This window comes from Eubalaena glacialis, chromosome 6 (genome assembly GCF_028564815.1).
Source record: "Eubalaena glacialis isolate mEubGla1 chromosome 6, mEubGla1.1.hap2.+ XY, whole genome shotgun sequence".
NCBI lineage: Eukaryota > Metazoa > Chordata > Mammalia > Artiodactyla > Balaenidae > Eubalaena > Eubalaena glacialis.
Window position 1 is genome coordinate 67,549,568 of NC_083721.1, and position 17,314 is coordinate 67,566,881.

The 17,314-nt window shown below is 44.3% G+C and overlaps 1 protein-coding gene across 1 annotated transcript in view; it reads right to left on the reverse strand.

Annotated features, from left to right (window-relative positions):
• The window catches only part of FSTL1 (follistatin like 1), a 50,288-nt gene extending 33,832 nt beyond the window's left edge, over positions 1-16,456 (reverse strand). The window contains exons 1-2 of the mRNA XM_061194208.1: positions 16,332-16,456; positions 16,114-16,170 (exon numbers count right to left, since the gene is read on the reverse strand). Coding sequence (XP_061050191.1) covers positions 16,114-16,170; positions 16,332-16,334 — 60 coding nt within the window. The 5' untranslated portion in view covers positions 16,335-16,456. The remainder of the gene's footprint in view (positions 1-16,113; positions 16,171-16,331) is intronic.
• Positions 16,457-17,314: the final 858 nt, after the last annotated feature.

Sequence of the window (17,314 nt, forward strand, 5' to 3'; positions counted from 1 at the left end):
CAGGAGGAAGGCCACTGTGGCTGTGACACAGGGCCCAACAGGGAGAGCAGTGAGAGGTGAGCTGGAAAAAGCAAGCAAGGGCTGGAGCATGTAGGGCCCTGTAGGCACAGGTAAGAAGTTTATATTTTATTCTTAATGAGATGACGGCTAGTGGAGGGTTTTACATACAAGAGTGATGTGATTATATAAGTGCTTTATGAAGATTACTCAGGTTGCTGTGCAGAGAAGTAGATGGAGAAAGCTAGAGGGCAAAGGGGTAGAGCACCTAGGATGCTACTGCAATAGTCCAGGTACAAAATGATGGTGGCATGGACTAAGGTGGTGGTGATGGAGACAGAACAGTCAATAGAGAGGTGATATACTCTGACAGCAGAGCCGACAGAATTTGCTGATGGAATGACTGGGTATGGATGGGGCAAGTGAAAAATCAAAAAGAAGATTCCTGGATACTTCAAGCTGGTAATAAAAAACCCCAGCCAGTTCTAGGTAGGTATAGACATGGACATGCCAACGGTCCAGTCTAGAGTCAGGCTCAGAAGAATCTTCTGTCAGGCTGGCCCTGGGATCCCGATGAGTCCCATGCCTTCTTCATGAAATTGAATTATAGTTTAGGAAGTAAGTTCAGCAAGGTCACTGAGACCTGGGGTAAACAGACTCTGCTTATGGAAATCTGTCTAGAATTGACCCATATTTCCAAACTGTTCCACTAGTCTTTAAATATTTATGGTATTTTTTGAAATGGTTTTCTGTGGTGAAATGTCTGGAAAACATTGCTTATAGTATCTTTTAGAGAGGAAGATAAATAATGCACATGAACATTATAAGGCTCTGAAGTCTTGCAACTAAAAAACCATTTAACCTAGCACATATATTAACATCACTCAGTACTCAGTTTGAGAAACATGGGTTTAGGCTCTGTATGTCTCTCCCTGTAGTTCTACTCTCCCCTGGAATTCAAGCAACAACCAGAGAATAGCAGCTACTATTTACTGAGTACTTACCTTATGTAAGGTACTTTGTATCATTATCTCCCTTGCTATACACACTATATACAGGTGCTGTTTTAATTTACAGCTTGTGCATTATCATTTGCTGTTGTGAGTTTTGCTTATGGTCCATACATTCATTTAGTAAAAACAGTCACCTTTCTTTTCTGATCGTATGTATCAGCAGAGTTCACTCACAGTATTTCCTCACAAAGCATTTAAGATAAAAAAACAGATATTCTTCACTTTATCACCCCTTCTTCCTTTACTTACCCAACTACAGCTAACGGTGAGAGTCTCCCACTCCCACCACGGCCTCCCCCCTCTCCCTGCAGTCTTCCCCAACATTACTTTCCTTCTTCCTATTTACTCCACCCATTTCTAAACAAGAAACTGTTTTAGGACAGTTCCATGCTTTGAATACCCCTGGCCTTAGAATCCTTTGTCTCTCCCTCAAAGAGAATGTCATGACTTTCTGAATATGGCTGTTGTCACATGTAAATCCACAGACTGGTAATGTAGAGACCATAATAGTCCTCAGCTGCATGGAAGCCACACACACACACACACACACACACACGCACACACACGCACACACACACGCACACACACACGCTCGCTTCCCCAACCTGGTTAGAGAGAAGACTTTCCTGGAGTTAAACAGATCATTGGGGAATGAGGAGTTCTTTGCACTCCAGGCCACTGTAACGTGAGTAATTATGGTCACTAAATGACAATGCCATTTACCCTAGGCCAAATAATGATAGCATTACTTAGAAAAATAACCCAATCACCAACTGAACTATAGCCCCCGGGGAGGAACCCAGCTTGCTCTCTAATTCACACAGCAATTCGATGAAGCAACTTAGGCAAGAAGTGAAGAGCCTTCTGTTTGATCAGATGTGTAAAGGGAATTTAGAGGGAAAATGCAATTACCTAAGCTGTCAAATGACCAACACAGCAGGGTTAATAATCCTCAAGTGTTGGTTGTTCTTACAGGATTTCATATCACCTTCATGGTTTCTTTATTTTTATGTAAAAAAAGAGAAAGCCTAGATAGGGCATATAACAAACAAAAAAAATACAGTTTCTTATTATCATCCAGGTTATATTATACCCGTTCTTTTATAGAAAATAAAGAAAAACACAAAGACTCTTTTCCAGTTGTATTTCTCAGAGAGAAAACCGTTAACTTTTTAACTGCCCTTTAAACAATACGGTCCACAGACAGCTTAGAAAATTTTATTAAGAAATAAGTCTGCAGTGAGTACTGAATTTATTTTACCCAACATTTAGCAAAGACTTGAATGTCTGGCCTCTGCTCAAAACACTTCCCAATGCCATTCTCCCTTCTAGTCCTATCCCCCAGGAAAGGAAATTGAGAAATCCCAAACAAACTCATACCTGAAGTGGATATCCTTGTGCTGGGGTTTTCTTTGATTATTAGCCAGCCCTTGATGCCATGCAGAAAATTACTCTTTTGTTGAACATGATACAGACACCAATTAATGCATAAAGTGAAAGGCTTTACCCTTAAAATAAAGAGCTAAACTAGGAAGTCTGCTTCTCTGCATGTGGCTGCTGGCAAGGCCAAGGCCACACAGGCTAAGAAACAAAAAAAAATAGAAAATGCCAAGGACAGAAGACTAGAGGAGGGGTAGGGGGGACAAAGCACAAATGAACAGATTCCTGAAAGATCCTAAGGACGCTAAGGAGAAGCCAGGTGAATTTCCTGCTTCTGATGTAGACCCCAATTAATTGTAGCATTGTAATCATAGCATACGGTGAAGACCCAAGGATGGGAATGCCCTTGGAAAAGTGAAGCTGAACGTTCTGAGCATTTGTGAATTCTGCCACCATTCCCAAGCAGGTTTTGTGAGCTGGGTTGGGCCCCCCAGAAGCCAGACCTGGGTCCTCCTGATAGGGACGCAGACAATGACGGGAACTCTGGTATGTCTGAGTCTGGGCTCAGTGCGGGCATCTGGAATTCTGCTTCAAAAGTTTTAGCTGCTCTAATAGAAATTCCACACTAGTGTGTCAATTTCACATTAAAATCTAGATGAGCCAGGTATCCTGGTGAGTCATCAGGAATTTTAAGTTCTCCATCCATTTTATTTTTCTCTGTTGCAACTGTTATGCCATAAACTTGAGCCCTTCTCCGAAATGGAAAATATGTCTATTTAGCGTGACCCTAACAAAAACTAGTAGGACATGCTAGCCATAGAATTTGAGAAGAAAAACGTACTTCTTATTCTTGGAATGAGGTAGGGAATGAATGAATGAATGAATGAATGAATGACATACACTGATTAAGTTAACAAGCAAACTTCACAACCACAAAAATAAGCACTGATCTATATCACTAGGCTCAGAAAGAAATCAGGATATTATAACAGAAGTTAAGTACCAAACTAGATTAAACACAACAATCAAATTAAGGGAAATTTAATAACATATATGCTTCTCTTCTTTAGTTTCCACAGGAATTTGTTTTTGTGAGGGGAGTGTATTTGAGCTATAAGTAGATGGTCACATTCTCCAAGTAGTGAAACTTAAGTCAATTAAGTAGTAAAATTTATGGGTGTGTCTGTGTATATAGTCTACCCTGGAGCACAGCCAATTTGAATTCAATTCTGACACTACAAGTGGCCTTATTAGGAAAGCCACAGACAGCACTGGGCTGGCCCCCCATTCAGAACCAAAAGTCAGCACAATTTAGCATACTGGGATTGTCTAGTGGGATTCGGGAACTAGAGTGCAGTTAAGGTACCAAGCATTAAACGGGACTAAAACATCTGCATTGGCCTCTGCTTCCTTACTGCATTCACCCTCTCAAGTCACTTGATTTAACCACTGAGGTCAAGGCCAAAGAGCAGTGCCCTCAGCTGTAACAAGAGCCCTGAACAGATTTAGAGAGAAGGCATGGGGACCAGGGCAGGAACTTGATCAATTCCTGTTGAGGAAACCCAGGATCTTGGTCATGGGCCAGGCAACATGGTGAGAAGGCAAGAAGAGTTCTGGAAAACAAAACAGGGTCCATGCAATGCTTTCAGACAATGATTTTTGTAAACTGTTTCAATAGTGCATCATTATTTTGAAAAGAAAACGTGAACATTTACAAAGGTCAGAAAAAAGTTTTGTTTTTGTTTTTTTGTAAGTTCAGTAAAAGCTCAAGTTGCACGTTTTGGAATCTTGGGTTGTCTTCTTTTTTAAAAAAAAGATTCCTTGCTCAACCCCAAGAAGACCCAGCATCCTTCATTTCTTGTCCAGTGTTGTGGATTAGCTGCTTTCTAAAGTGGAAAAATCAAGTGATTCCTTTCTGTAGAATAGACAGCAACTGGGATTTCTGGGCATGAAGACTGTTCGGGTGCCACGTGATGTACCGTTTATATTTCATTCAATGCACACAGGAGAAAGCAAGGGACACAAAATGCCTCCTGCTTTTACTCATTCTCTTTTCCCATTCCTGGGCCAGCTTCTCTTTCAAACTGCTCCTCCTTGGGCCGTCAATTAAGACAAGAGCTAATCAAATATCCTAACTCCATTAAGTAGAATACTTTGACAATCCAACCTAAAATGTCTGCCTCCTTTTATATGGATAGGATTTCAGAGCTGGGTTTGAGAGCTCCCCTACTCTAACCCCCATATTTTGCAGATGAGGGGCCCAGTGACTTGCCCAAGTTCACTCCACCAAGGACGGCATGAGGCTCATTACCTGGGTGCCACTGTCTGTCCTGGGTTCCCTCCAGCCCATCTCTGGCCAATAAATAGAGGCTTGTTGGAAGCTGGCTCACATCAGGGAATCTCTGTAAACTCAGCCACAGCTGCAGCCGGCACTGCTGATATTTTCTCAACTCTGAACCTCTCAGGACAGCTGAATGCTGACGGTCTCATAAATTCATTCACCTGCTTCTTACATGTGTGGCTCATGACAGTCCCCTGAGACAGTTTAAGGCTAACTAAGAAAACGGGGCGAGGGCGGAGGGAATGAGTGAAGAGAGGCAACCCAAGTCAGAGCTGCACAACTGTGCAGACTGTGCTGAAAAGGCTCACTGCCAAGCAGACACTGTCTAGACTTTAACCGGCCTCTCCAGAGGGGGGTGTGGGGAGGAGGGGGAGTAAGGCCAGAAAGCCTGCTTGCTTTTTATTCAGCTAATGCAAACACATGACACAACCTCTGACAGGCTCCAGGCTGGGAGTTCACTCTGTCTAAGACGTTTCTTCCTCGGGGCTGGAATTCAGCTGTGGGCTGAGGGAAGCTGTGCTAATCCAGCAATCCGGGGGAAGCTAGGAATGCTTTTCTCAATTCCTGGGGAATCATAGTTCCCAAACTAGATTGAGTTGGGCAAGAGCCAAAAGTAGCACATTTTTGGTTGTAGAAAGACAGATTTTTAAAAATTTCCATTTGTATCATCTTAGGTAATCCATGAGGAAAATCCACAAAAATACATAACTGGCTTTTGATGGAGGCCTGTTATGAAAGCTAAGACTCTGAATGATATCAATTTACAGAATGTACAGAGAAGAAATGGCCACCATAGTCGAATAAGCATCTTATATCTGAGAGAAAATGTTGGGTCTGGGAAGCGCTGCACATCAGTTAGAAAAAAGGTGGTTCTCCCTCTGGGTGGGCAGACAAGGCCCAGTATAGGGCACCGAGACTGGTAAGCAGAATGCAGGATGGAGTCAGCCCAGCTGGCCCCCTTGGCCAGCCACTTTCGTGCAGTCGACAGTCTGAACAACCATACCCAGACACTTAGCTGGAGTCTTAGAGCTGTCTTGCAGTTTGGTCTTATTCAATGTGGAATTGTTGTGAATACATCTGAAGGACAAAGAAACTGTTTTAAAGCAGCTCCTGAGTCACTGACCATTATGAGGCAAGTGCTCTGATGGAACAACTATACTGTACTTCAATGTGGGTCAAAGAAGCACCTGGACCCGAACCAAGTTGAGGCCACGCCCATGTCGATGTGGCCAGAAGGACCATGACCAGGCCTCAAGTATTGATCCAGGCACTTGCAGCTGATAGAGCATGAAGGGTTAAATGACAGAGCCTGTGCAGTTGTTTTTGAGTCCATATAACCTAGAGAAAAGGTCTTTGCTTTGTTTTCAAAGTCACTTTCAGAAATAAGACTCAGTGGACCTTAATCACACTTGAACACAGAGTATTTGCCTTCCTTGAGAGTTGGAAGTCCTGGGTTTGTATCCTGGCTTTACGATTTACTAGGTGACTGATTTGGGGTAACTAACGGAATCTTCTGAGCCATGGTTTCTTCACTGATAAATGAAGATTATAGTAACAGCATCATCATGTTGTTGAGGGTTAGATAAGGCTCTTTCCCTCTCCCTGCTGTTGTCTGGCTAACACCACTCATATTTGGGGCTCAGCTTGGGGGCACACCCTCTCTGAGGCCTTCCCGCAACCCCCAGTGCTGGGTTAGGTTGTCAGCCCTGTCCTAGCACTTACCATGCTGGGTCACTCTGCCCTGTCTGCCTCCCCCAGTGGACTGCAAGCCCCTTGGGGACAGGTCTGTGTCTTAGTCACCAGCATTAACTCAGTGCCTGATAGAGAACAGGAAACCTTTCCTTCCTTGAGTTTACCTGGAGAACTGTTACTTTGTCCCAGATGGGTGAAGCAAAATAATGCATCAAGATTTTGTGCCGCTTTCTCTCTGCATGAAATGTGAACCTGGTGCTCTGTGCATGTGTTGGCAGCTCCGAAAATGCAGCCCAAACACTCCACGATGACCTCTCTGTTATGGTGGAGGAAGGAGATGAGAAAGAAGAGGAAAGACAAGAAGGTAGAGGGAAAAGATGAAGAGAACAACGCAGGGAGCAATAAAGAGACCAGGCTCCGGGGCCTGGGAATTGGTGGCCACGTGAGGCTCCAGTCAGGGCTGGCTGCCAGACACAGCAGCGCCCAGCAGAGGACTCAAGTTTGTGTGCAAAACACCCGAAGCACTGCCTTGGTCCCCAAACGGACAAATCAGCCTGCTCCAGGAATACTTCCTACCCTGTCTTTGAGAGAAGGTATTTATTTTTCAAACAGTGAAAGCAAAGCGTTCTATTCCTTTGCCTGATCATATTTTCTAAACCACAAATTGAGAATTTGTGGCACGGGAACAGGCCGTGCTACTGGGACTACAGCAAGAATATATGCAAATGAAAAATCCCACAAAAAATCCAAGATATCTGGTGGTCACCTCCATGTGTAAGAAGGGTGGACACAGGAGAAAAACTGAATCTGGAAAAATTCCAGAGGAGTTTTATCACCTCTCTTTTTTGCCTTTTCTCACTCTTCTTCCCTTTCCAGTTCTCTGCCTTGTTCACTCAGTCTTCAGGGAAAACCTATACTGGCTTACAACATGCACTGCCTGTGCAAGGAAGGTGCTCAATTAGTCCTTAACTCTTTTCCCGGAGGAATGACAGTGCTGTGGCTTCACAGAGGAAATGCTGGAAGTTTGAAGGCAAGATTTGCTCAGTAGAGGCAAGGGTTCTGATATGAATTCTGGGCGTCAAAGCATCCACTGAAATAAATATTCTAGTTGTCTTTTAAAAGGTGATCCTTAATCTCTGGAGAGAATAAAGGAAGCAAGGGGAGTTCTGCCAGCCATGAGCACATGCGAGTGTGCAAACACACACACACACACACACCATAGCTTTTGGAGCTCTTCCAATAAGTAGAGATGCCACAAGCTTGATAATAATAGCTAACATTTACTGTACTCTGTGTGCCAAACCACTCTTCTAATTGCTTTACATGGAATAGCTTACTTGATTCTCACAACTAATTTACGGGGTAAATACTCCATATTAAGCCCATTTTATAGATGAGGAAACAGACCCAGAGAGGTTAAGTAAGTTCCCCAAGTTCAGAGGGCTAATAAGGGCTACGCTAGGATTTAAACTCAGGTAATGTAGCTTCAAGGCCTGAGTGCTAAACCATTATGCTATACTTCCTCTCAACGATAAATCAGTGAACAGAACAACAACCTGAGCCAGTGCACAGGCTGTACAAATACAGACAATGCCTAGTGAATGTTAATGTGTAAATTGAGAATTCTCTTGTTGAAATCATTAGAGTTAAAAACATTCTTTATCAGTGCCCAGTAGGGACTCTTAAGATGCACTTCTTTTTTGCAAGTGTTTGGTGTTGACTGTGTGCTATGAGGAGAAGAGGCTTTTCTATTATCTAATTGGATTGATAGGCAAGAGAGACGTCTAGCCATTATTCATTTTACAAATGAAGAAAGTAAGCTCAGGGAGGTAAAGTAACTTGCTCATGGTTTCACAGCTCGACAAGGCCAGAATTCAAACCTATTCATTACCCCAAAGCCCTTGCTCTTAACTGAAGCTGCAAGTCAGAGATATTAATTAGGTGGCTTTAAAAAGGTAACATTAGCAAGAAAGGGGAAGAGCAGGACTTCTAAATCAAGGACTCTTTCATTATGTTCTTCTTAATAATAAGAAAGTTCTGTAACAGGGTCCATGTAAAAGATAAGACTTGGAAACACCCAGATATGAGAACAAGAGAAGAAAATGAAGAAAGGAACTCAGTAGAAGGCTTGAGTGACATGAAAACAAGAAATAAGAGAAAAGCGCTAGCACTCCAGGAACAGACACAATTTCAGATGAAGTTCCACACAAAAAGCTGCCACCTACTGGACAGACTGGTCAAGTGGTCATGGTGAACAGCCTAAAAATGGCCCCAGCAGCTCTCACGGAGCCTCTCAAATTCTGAGAAGGCATCCATCCCACAGCTGCATGTCAGGGATTTCTGCACCAGCAGCAAGAGGTGAGGAAGGGGGTGGTAATTTCTGTGAATGCCATAGATTTGGCCCCCTAATGGCCAGGTCCATTTGAGCTGTACAGTAGCTATGGTGGTAGCAGCTACTTCAGAATAGGGACCAATATGGTACTGCTTTTAGTTCCACACTATTCTTTTTTTTCAAAATTATTAGCACCTTTAATTATTATTTATTTATTTATTTAATTTTTGGGGCTGTGTTGGGTCTTCGTTTCTGTGCGAGGGCTTCCTCTAGTTGCGGCAAGCGGGGGCCACTCTTCATCGCGGTGCGCGGGCCTCTCACTATCGCGGCCTCTCTTGTTGCGGAGCACAGGCTCCAGACACGCAGGCTCAGTAGTTGCGGCTCACGGGCCTAGTTGCTCCGCGGCATGTGGGATCTTCCCAGACCAGGGCTCGAACCCGTGTCCCCTGCATTGGCAGGCAGATTCTCAACCACTGCGCCACCAGGGAAGCCCACACTATTCTTAATAGCAGTATATGTGCAGAGTGACTGGTGTAACTAGCACTGCTGTAGATCAATAAATTACATTCATTTACTATCACTGAGGGACAGAATGACAGACCGTGGAATAAGACAAATTTTGCCTCAGACACAGGATTTTAAATCTTGACTACGATAAAAAGTAGTAAAAGACATTTTCCTTACCTCAAGCCAATTCAAGCCAATCTCCCATGCCACACATATGTATAAAACGGGCCTGCAACATATCATGCTTTTGCCATGTGTCACATGACTTGTTTTGGCAACAGCTTAGTTGGTCACAAAGTGTCTGGGGTTATACAGGAAACATTTTAAAGGTCATAAATTCAGACAATCCTGGGAAGAGCTTACTAGTGATGGCTTCCAAATGAGCATATAAAAAGTCTGCAAAGAGATTACATGGAAATCCTCCAACCACAGCAGAAGACGCAGATTTACAGGATATATTCTGTACTCCAACTACCCAAAGAGCTTTCCATTAGCAGTTTCTTGCCAGGCGGCTGCTAATGCAGAAGCTGTTATCTAGGACAGCAGCAGCTCTTAAAGCCTTAGCAAGAACAACTATTTACTCCAGCAGAAGAGCCAAGAAAATTCTCATATTTTTGTTGATGGCCAGTATTAGAGAGTTTGGCTTACGTGTTTAAGGTGTTCGAACTCATCTAAAGAACTTAGAAGCTTGAGCCAGGAACAAACTGCTGTTTTCTCAACATTTTCATCCATTTGCTACCCTAGCTCCAGCACCTATTACCCCATGTTGTTGTTGTTTCATAGTCCCAAACTCTGTCTTCTAATCATCTTAATTCTGGCTAAAGATATACCAATGTCTGTCAAATTGGATTGACTTTTCCAGCAGAAAAGGCAAATGTCTTTTATCTCACACAGTTACACACACAGAGTAACTGCTAGTGGCTGTCTAGAGCATTGCTGAGAAGGATTTTCTAACCTCCTCCAGGCTCAGAAGGAAGAATTCTATGATTGATTAGTAAGGTCTGCCATGGGTAAGGGAGAGGGTAGTGGTGACATGCACACCATGTTTGTTCCATCTCTGCAGGCGATTTATCATAGTGTTGGGAGGCACTAATTTTCATTGCTTACAGTGTCTAGTAGGCATATCACATACATCTTTTAATTGACTTTGATAATTTCTCTGAAAGGAGGGATGAAGGGCTAGTTTATCTTTAGGTGGTAGAATTATGGGCAACTTTATTCATTGCTCTAGTTTTTTCTATATTCTCTGAGCTTTTTATGAACATATTTAATTTCCATATTTTATCAGAAAATAACACTTTTTTATTTAAATAAAATAGCATATATTAGAAGGATAAATTCCTCTCGAAAAAGGTGAGATGTCACAAGAATCCTCATGATGGATTTTAAGACATTTTGTCATACTTCTCTATAAATTTTTACATAGTTGTGAGGATAGGCATTGGAGTGGGGGGGTGTTCTGCTTTTTTATTTAAATGATAATCATTTGCCAGAGCCTTAAATTTTTTATAAACATAACTTTTAGTGGCATACATTGCTGTTAACTCTTAACTCTTCTCCTCTTGTTAGGTATGTAGTAGGTTTTAAGTTTTTAGCTTTCATAAATAATGTGATAGGCATCTTATGTAGAGTCCCTTTAAAAGTAATAATGACCAGGGTAAAGTGGTCAAATAGAATTATTTGAGTTTCTTTCCTTGATTTGGTTTCTCAGTGTAGATTATATGGAAGCCCTGAAATATCCATCAGCAAAACAGTCAAGTCAGCTATACAAAGTTTGCTAAAAGGAATTCATGTCAATAAAGACTGTATTTAACTGTGTTTGCTATGTTTTTGTAGCTAACAAGGAAAACAATTTTCTACTGCAAGCACTGTTAACTACAAGTTAAGAATGCTTAAAATAATATCCAAAGTGCAAGTCTCATATGGAGAGGGTTCATTTACCTTTTCATGAATTATTAAAGGTTCATTATTGTTAAAACATGAATTAAAAGCTTGCCAAATGTTAGTAGGGACAGACATTAAGAGACTGGACTAATTAAATGATAATGATCATCAAGTGATGAAATGTAACCTTGATCATGTCTATACCTCACTTTTTTTCATTTTAACTGTTTCCACACACCCTGAGTTCATAGCCTCCTTACTGTACCAACTCCCTCAGTCTTGATTGGGTGGTGGCTACATGGGTATATTCATATGCAAAAGTTCATCAAACTATACATTAAAGATTTGTGCATTGTACTAATGTAAAATAACTTTAAAAATCAGGGGAAGTCCTCTGTTAATGTAAAAAAAAGCAATAATAATAATATAGTTGTTCATCATGCAGTTATAATATTATACATTACAGCTGCCACAGTTTAAATCTAACGGCCCACCATTAGATTGTAAGCAACCTGAGGGCAGAGACCATGTCTTGCACTTCATCCATGACTCTGCCCTGTGTAGGGCACGCTCAGCCTACATCAGGGAATACTGACTGATGGGCACCGTGAAGGGAAGGCCTGTGCTGTTAATGACTCACTCCTGGAGAAAGCACCTCATGCCAAAGTCACAAGTGACAGAAGATGGAACCTTAGAGAAAAGTATGCATTTGACCTGCAGGACATCAGTCACGTAGCTTACAAAATGAACCCATCTAAGTATAAGTTGTTTTTCAGTCCTATAATATCTGGTGTCCTTAAGCTAATACTATTTGTGGCTACTAGAAATTTCTGTCTGGATGTCCATTTATTTGAAAAGGAGCAGGAAAAAGACACCATGACATTTTCAATTCTCTATGGGTGACCACTGGCATTTACAGCTCACCCTTTCCCTGTTCTCCTGGAAACATGTGTCTTCCTGCCTCACTGACTTTGAAGACTTTATCTTCTTGTTTGGGACATTACATTCATGCAGCCCATGCCCCCACCTCACAGCTCTTCCCAAACTCATTCCTCTGAGCCTGAGAATGGACTCCTGCTTTCCATTACCCAATCCAGATACGTCTACGGGAATTGTGACATGTCCTTGCTAAAGACATTTTCAATATCCAGGGCCTCAATGTGCAGGGTGCTTGTCCATCTGTTTTGGCTATTCAGCAGAGTCACTGCCATGTTTTAACACCCCAGTTTCTCACAATGGTCTCCAGAATCACAGCAAGGGGTTTATTTGCCAAAGGATAAACAAACAAGAGATTATTTTAGTGGTTAATGTACAAGATGGATATTAAAATCCTAGTTTTTGCTGTAGCTTCAAGAAGCAGTCAGAGGATGTGGGGAAAATCAAGGGAAAATGGGAAAATCACACTCTAGGCCTTCCTGAATCCGCTATTAGAATAATTCTAAAGAATAAAGAGGAGACCCCACATCTGCCAGTAATACCCCTAGTGGTTGCTTAACTGTATGTTGATAATAGGGTATAAATGAGGTTATGAAACCTGGCTTCAGAGGCACAATGCCCTAATAATCTTCTTGCCTATCTGTATAATTGTTATTGTTCTTGCTGCTATTATCTTAAGTAATGCACTCACAGTTCATAGGTGAAGTATTCCCTTACTGGAATGAGTGTTCTGATTTGTGAATCAGTCTCCTGTACTTGTGACTTATCATGATGAATTTATAGACCTGGAATGTTGGAAATCAGAGTGCCAGCAGAGATAGCCACCAACGGAGAGTGGAGTGTGCTTGGGCACTTGCCAACGCTGCCTTTTGGAAGCAGGCAGTTGGGCCACAGGGTCCCCTCCAGCCTGTGGTGTTAGAGTAGACTCATACCCACCTCCTGAGACTCAAGGGCACATGTCAACCTTTCCCAACCTCCACTATCCACACCTCTCAGTGAATTCTCAATGGGAGGGGGATGGGTGAGGGAAGAGTGAGCGGGCCCACATAGCCCCCTCCCAAAAGATTCTGAAACAAGGTAGCTTGCTCTGCCGCTGCAAGCCCCCATTCCTCGTCCATAGCAGATACTAATATCTGCTCATCAAGAGACATGCCAACACCCCCTTTCAAGCAGACTCTAAAGAGTACATGGCCGTGAGCTCAAGTGGATGGGATGGAATTTTGATGGAGGCTGCCTGAAGTATTGAGACAAAAAGAAAGGAAGAGAGGAAGCAGTCAAAAAATCAACCCTGAGGTGCCAAGAGACCATGGAAAACATTAAAAATATAACACTTTCCTTAATGAGATTTGTTAATAGTTTCTTGAATTTAACCAAACAGGATTTACAGACTGGCACTAATAATGATGACAACCACCTTTTCTCAAGCTAGGGACACCTGATTCTAGAGGTCTACTACTATTCCAAAGGCTTGGCTTCTTCAACTATCAACATAATTTGTTGTGCAATCACATACTTTAAAAATATGCCGAATTGAATCCTTGCGCTTGTATTAAATCAAAAAGCACCAAGAAAGCTCTATTTTTCAAATTTCATTTTAAAAGTCCAACAATATTTGTACGATTTCAGCCCTAAAGTCTACTAAAGTGGATTCACGTCAATAAAAACAGTAAATACCATTACTTCGCTTTGTTTGCTATATGTTGTTGCAGCTAACAAGGAAAAATATTCCTCTGCAAAAGCACCATTAACTACATGATAAAATGCTTAAAGTAATATCCAAATTGCTAAGGCTAATTTACCTTTTCATTTATCATTATTAAAACATTGATTAAAAACTTGCCAAATGTTACCAGGGCCAGATACCAAGAGATTGTACTGATAAAAAAAATAATCCTTAATAATCTGGAGTCATGAAATGAAAGCTACATCGTACCTACTCCTCACATACCCTGAGTTCACAGCCTTCTTTCTGCACCACTTCCTCCGTTTTCATGCCTCAGCACTTCTTGATTTTGCCTCTTTCCCCACGATTTTGCCTTGGGAATTCTGTGAGAGTACTTTCTGCTCTTTCACCTCAAGCAGGAAATTGCTGCTGGGGGAACTTCCTATGAGGGCTAAGCTTTTCCCTGCAATGCACTGGGGGGTTGGTGGGGGAGGGCGTGTAGTACAAACAGCTTGGGAGAATAGATCCCAGACCTTGGGCTACAGAGCCTTGTGGCGAGTGAACCTATGGCATCCTCACTCCTCAAATGTGCATTCCAGTTCACAGAGCGATTTCACACACTAGCTGGCAATTCCTAAACCTGCAGTAAAACAAACCAGGGATTCACCTCATCCATCAATGGACTACAGCTGCCTTTTGAGGGCAACAGCAAGGATGGAAGGCTGTTTCTCAGCCAGGACTAAATCAGCCAGTGAAGGATCCTCCCTCAAACTCAAACCCTGGAGAACAAAATGCATTAGAAGCAGATCTGGAGTTCAAGATGAGCTCCACCAGTGGAAGGAGCTGGGTTCAGATCCTTCCTGAGAACTAGCTGTGAGACCTTGGGCAGGTTACCTAGTCTCTGGAACCTGCTTCTTCCTCTGTCAATTGTGGATAACAAAACTGACCCTACAAGGTTCTGGGAAGCTTTAAAAGAAATGAGGCATGCAGCCCAACCAATGTCTGCTATATAAGAAGTACATGGCAAATATGAAGTCCTTGTGTGAGACAGTGGTTAAGAGCCTGGGGTGCGATGCCTGACTGTGTTCAAATCCCATTTCTACCATTTAACAACTTAGGACACTAGATAAATTATGTGACCTTTCTGACTTAGTTTCCCCATCACTCAAATGGAGTTTTATTACAACACAAAGTAGATATCCAAAAAATATTAGGTATTTTTATTTCATTGTGAGTAAAAACAGCACGTGTTTCCAGATCAACCAAAAGTGTGGTAGTGAATTAAATGAGAGTTCAGTATAATATGTATTTTTTTTTGTAATCGTGAAGACCTTGCAGGCTTTTATGACTTTTCTGGGCAGTCAAGCTGTGATGCTAAGGGTGGGGCTAAACTGTAATATGAAAAAAAAAAATTCAAAGAGGGAAAATAACCACCCACCAGGGAGCTATTTCTTTTGTAATGTACATTCCATTTCTTCTCCCTCATGCTTTTTAATTCCTTCCACATTTCCTGCCATAATTATCAAATGTTTGGTTTCTGACCTCACTTTTCTGGAGACTAGAGCCCAGGGAATTTAGAATTGTTTATTTTCTGTCCATAAACCTTTGAGTTAATGGAGGAGCTTGTGAGCGAAGGGTTTGTTGGTTTGTTTGTAGTGTCTCGGGAAGGTCACTGGAGTTGAAAAGAAAACATTACCCAAAAGGCGCTGAAATACTTTGACTGGAAACGCAGAACCCTCAAGGAGCAGAGCAATGGATCACTCATACTTGCGCAACGCCAGTTTAAGAAAAAAATTGAGATTTTAAAAGGCCGTTATTTGGCTCTGATAATAACGCAAAATCCGAGGGCACTTTACAAAAAAAGAAAAGAAAAGAAAAAAAACAACCCAGAGAATCATCATTTTACTTTATAAAAGAGAAAAAAATTATCCCGCCCTAAAAGAAGAATCTCCCGAGATCCCCCGACCCCCCTCCCCCAGGAGACAGACTCGGAAGGGAAAAGTCTCCAACTATTCTCAATTTCCTCTTAAGTGAAGGAAAGAACTCAGGCGCCTTTTTGAACTCGGCTCCTGCTCTTGTTGCCGCCTGCATCCCAATCGGCCCTGCTCGTCCTCTCTCCCCCTCCCCACTCTCCCTCCATATTAGCCGCGGGGGGGGCTCCCGCTGACGGCCCAAACTACTTTTCCTGATGTTAAGGTTTAAGTTTCGTAAGCAGCATTTCTGCTCCGAGCGCCCCCCTCACCCGGCAGATGGAAACTCCCAGTCCTACCCGGGGAGAGCATCCCCGGGACGCACGCACCGCCGGCGCGACGCGCAGACCCCAGTGGCCCCGGCGCCTGAGTTCGGACCTCCTCAGAGGCTCACCTACCTCGGCGTGGACCCAGGCGACGGCCACCAGCGCGAGCGCGAGCCAGCGTGTCCACATCTGCGGAAAAGACAAGAGCGAGAGTGAAGGCACCGGGCCCTGTGTCGACCCCGGAAACTTCCTCGTGCCTCGGAGGCTCGCTCCCTCCGCCCGGCCACCCTCGGCCGCCCAGAGGGGTCGGGCCAGTGCGCTCGGCTCCGCGCAGCGCATCCCGCTCTCACCATGGTCCCGTTCCGGTGTCCGGAGGGCGCGGGGGCAGGCGGCTGCAGCGAGCTCTAAGGGAAGGTGGGAGCTTCGCGGATCGCCAGCCTCAGAGGAAATCCGACCTGCCCTCGCCGCCCCTTAAGACCCCTCCTTCCCCGACAGCCTGCCCCCCAGCTCCTCCCCATTCTCCTCCCCCTTCTGCAGCAGCGGCACCCGCGGCTCAGGGTTCCGCTCCCTCCTCCCAGGCCCTCGCTACGTCCTGGAGCCCGCGGGCGTCCTGGCGCCGCCGAACCCCTTTCCCGAAACCCAGGCCCCTAGTTTAGCCCCCAGGACTTGGAGGCCAAGGCACAGAGGGGGTGGTCCTGGGGGACACTGCAACAAAGGCGGAGGGGGTGTGGGTGTGGGGAGCCGAAACCCCACCCCCGGGAGGGGCCGCTGGCTTGCTGCAGCTCGGGCAGGCTGCGAGTGCGGGCTGCGGCGGTGGCCAGGTGGGGCGGTAATGCTGGGGGCCCTGGCTCGCCCTGGGGCGGGAACCTGGGAGGAAAGGCCCTGCGGCGTGGGGAGCCGAAGTCGCCCCCTACGGCTGATAGAGAGAGGGCCAGAGGTGCAGAGGGACCCCCGCAGCTCCGGGTCCAGGGCATCACTGTCGCCAGAGCGCGCGGAAGGGGGCGCACGGCCCAGAAGACCAGCCAGCCTGAGGAAAGCTGCTTTGGGTTCAACTGTGGATTTCCTGGGGGGAGGGGGGGAGGTGGAGGCCATCCTCCTCTGCTGAGAAGATCCTGATTCCAGCGTTTGCCTGCAGCCTCATCCCGTCCTTCCCTCAAGCCCAGGAGCGACCGGTGTCCCCCTGCTCTCCTCCTCCCAGCTTCACCTGTGTCCCTACTCCCACCCCGGTCATCCCGGGCACCCTCTATGTTCATACTTCACATCTCCACCAACTTCTTCCCAGAGGTCCTCAAATGTGTGCTGCGTCTTTGACAGTGTTGACTCCGCAAACTGC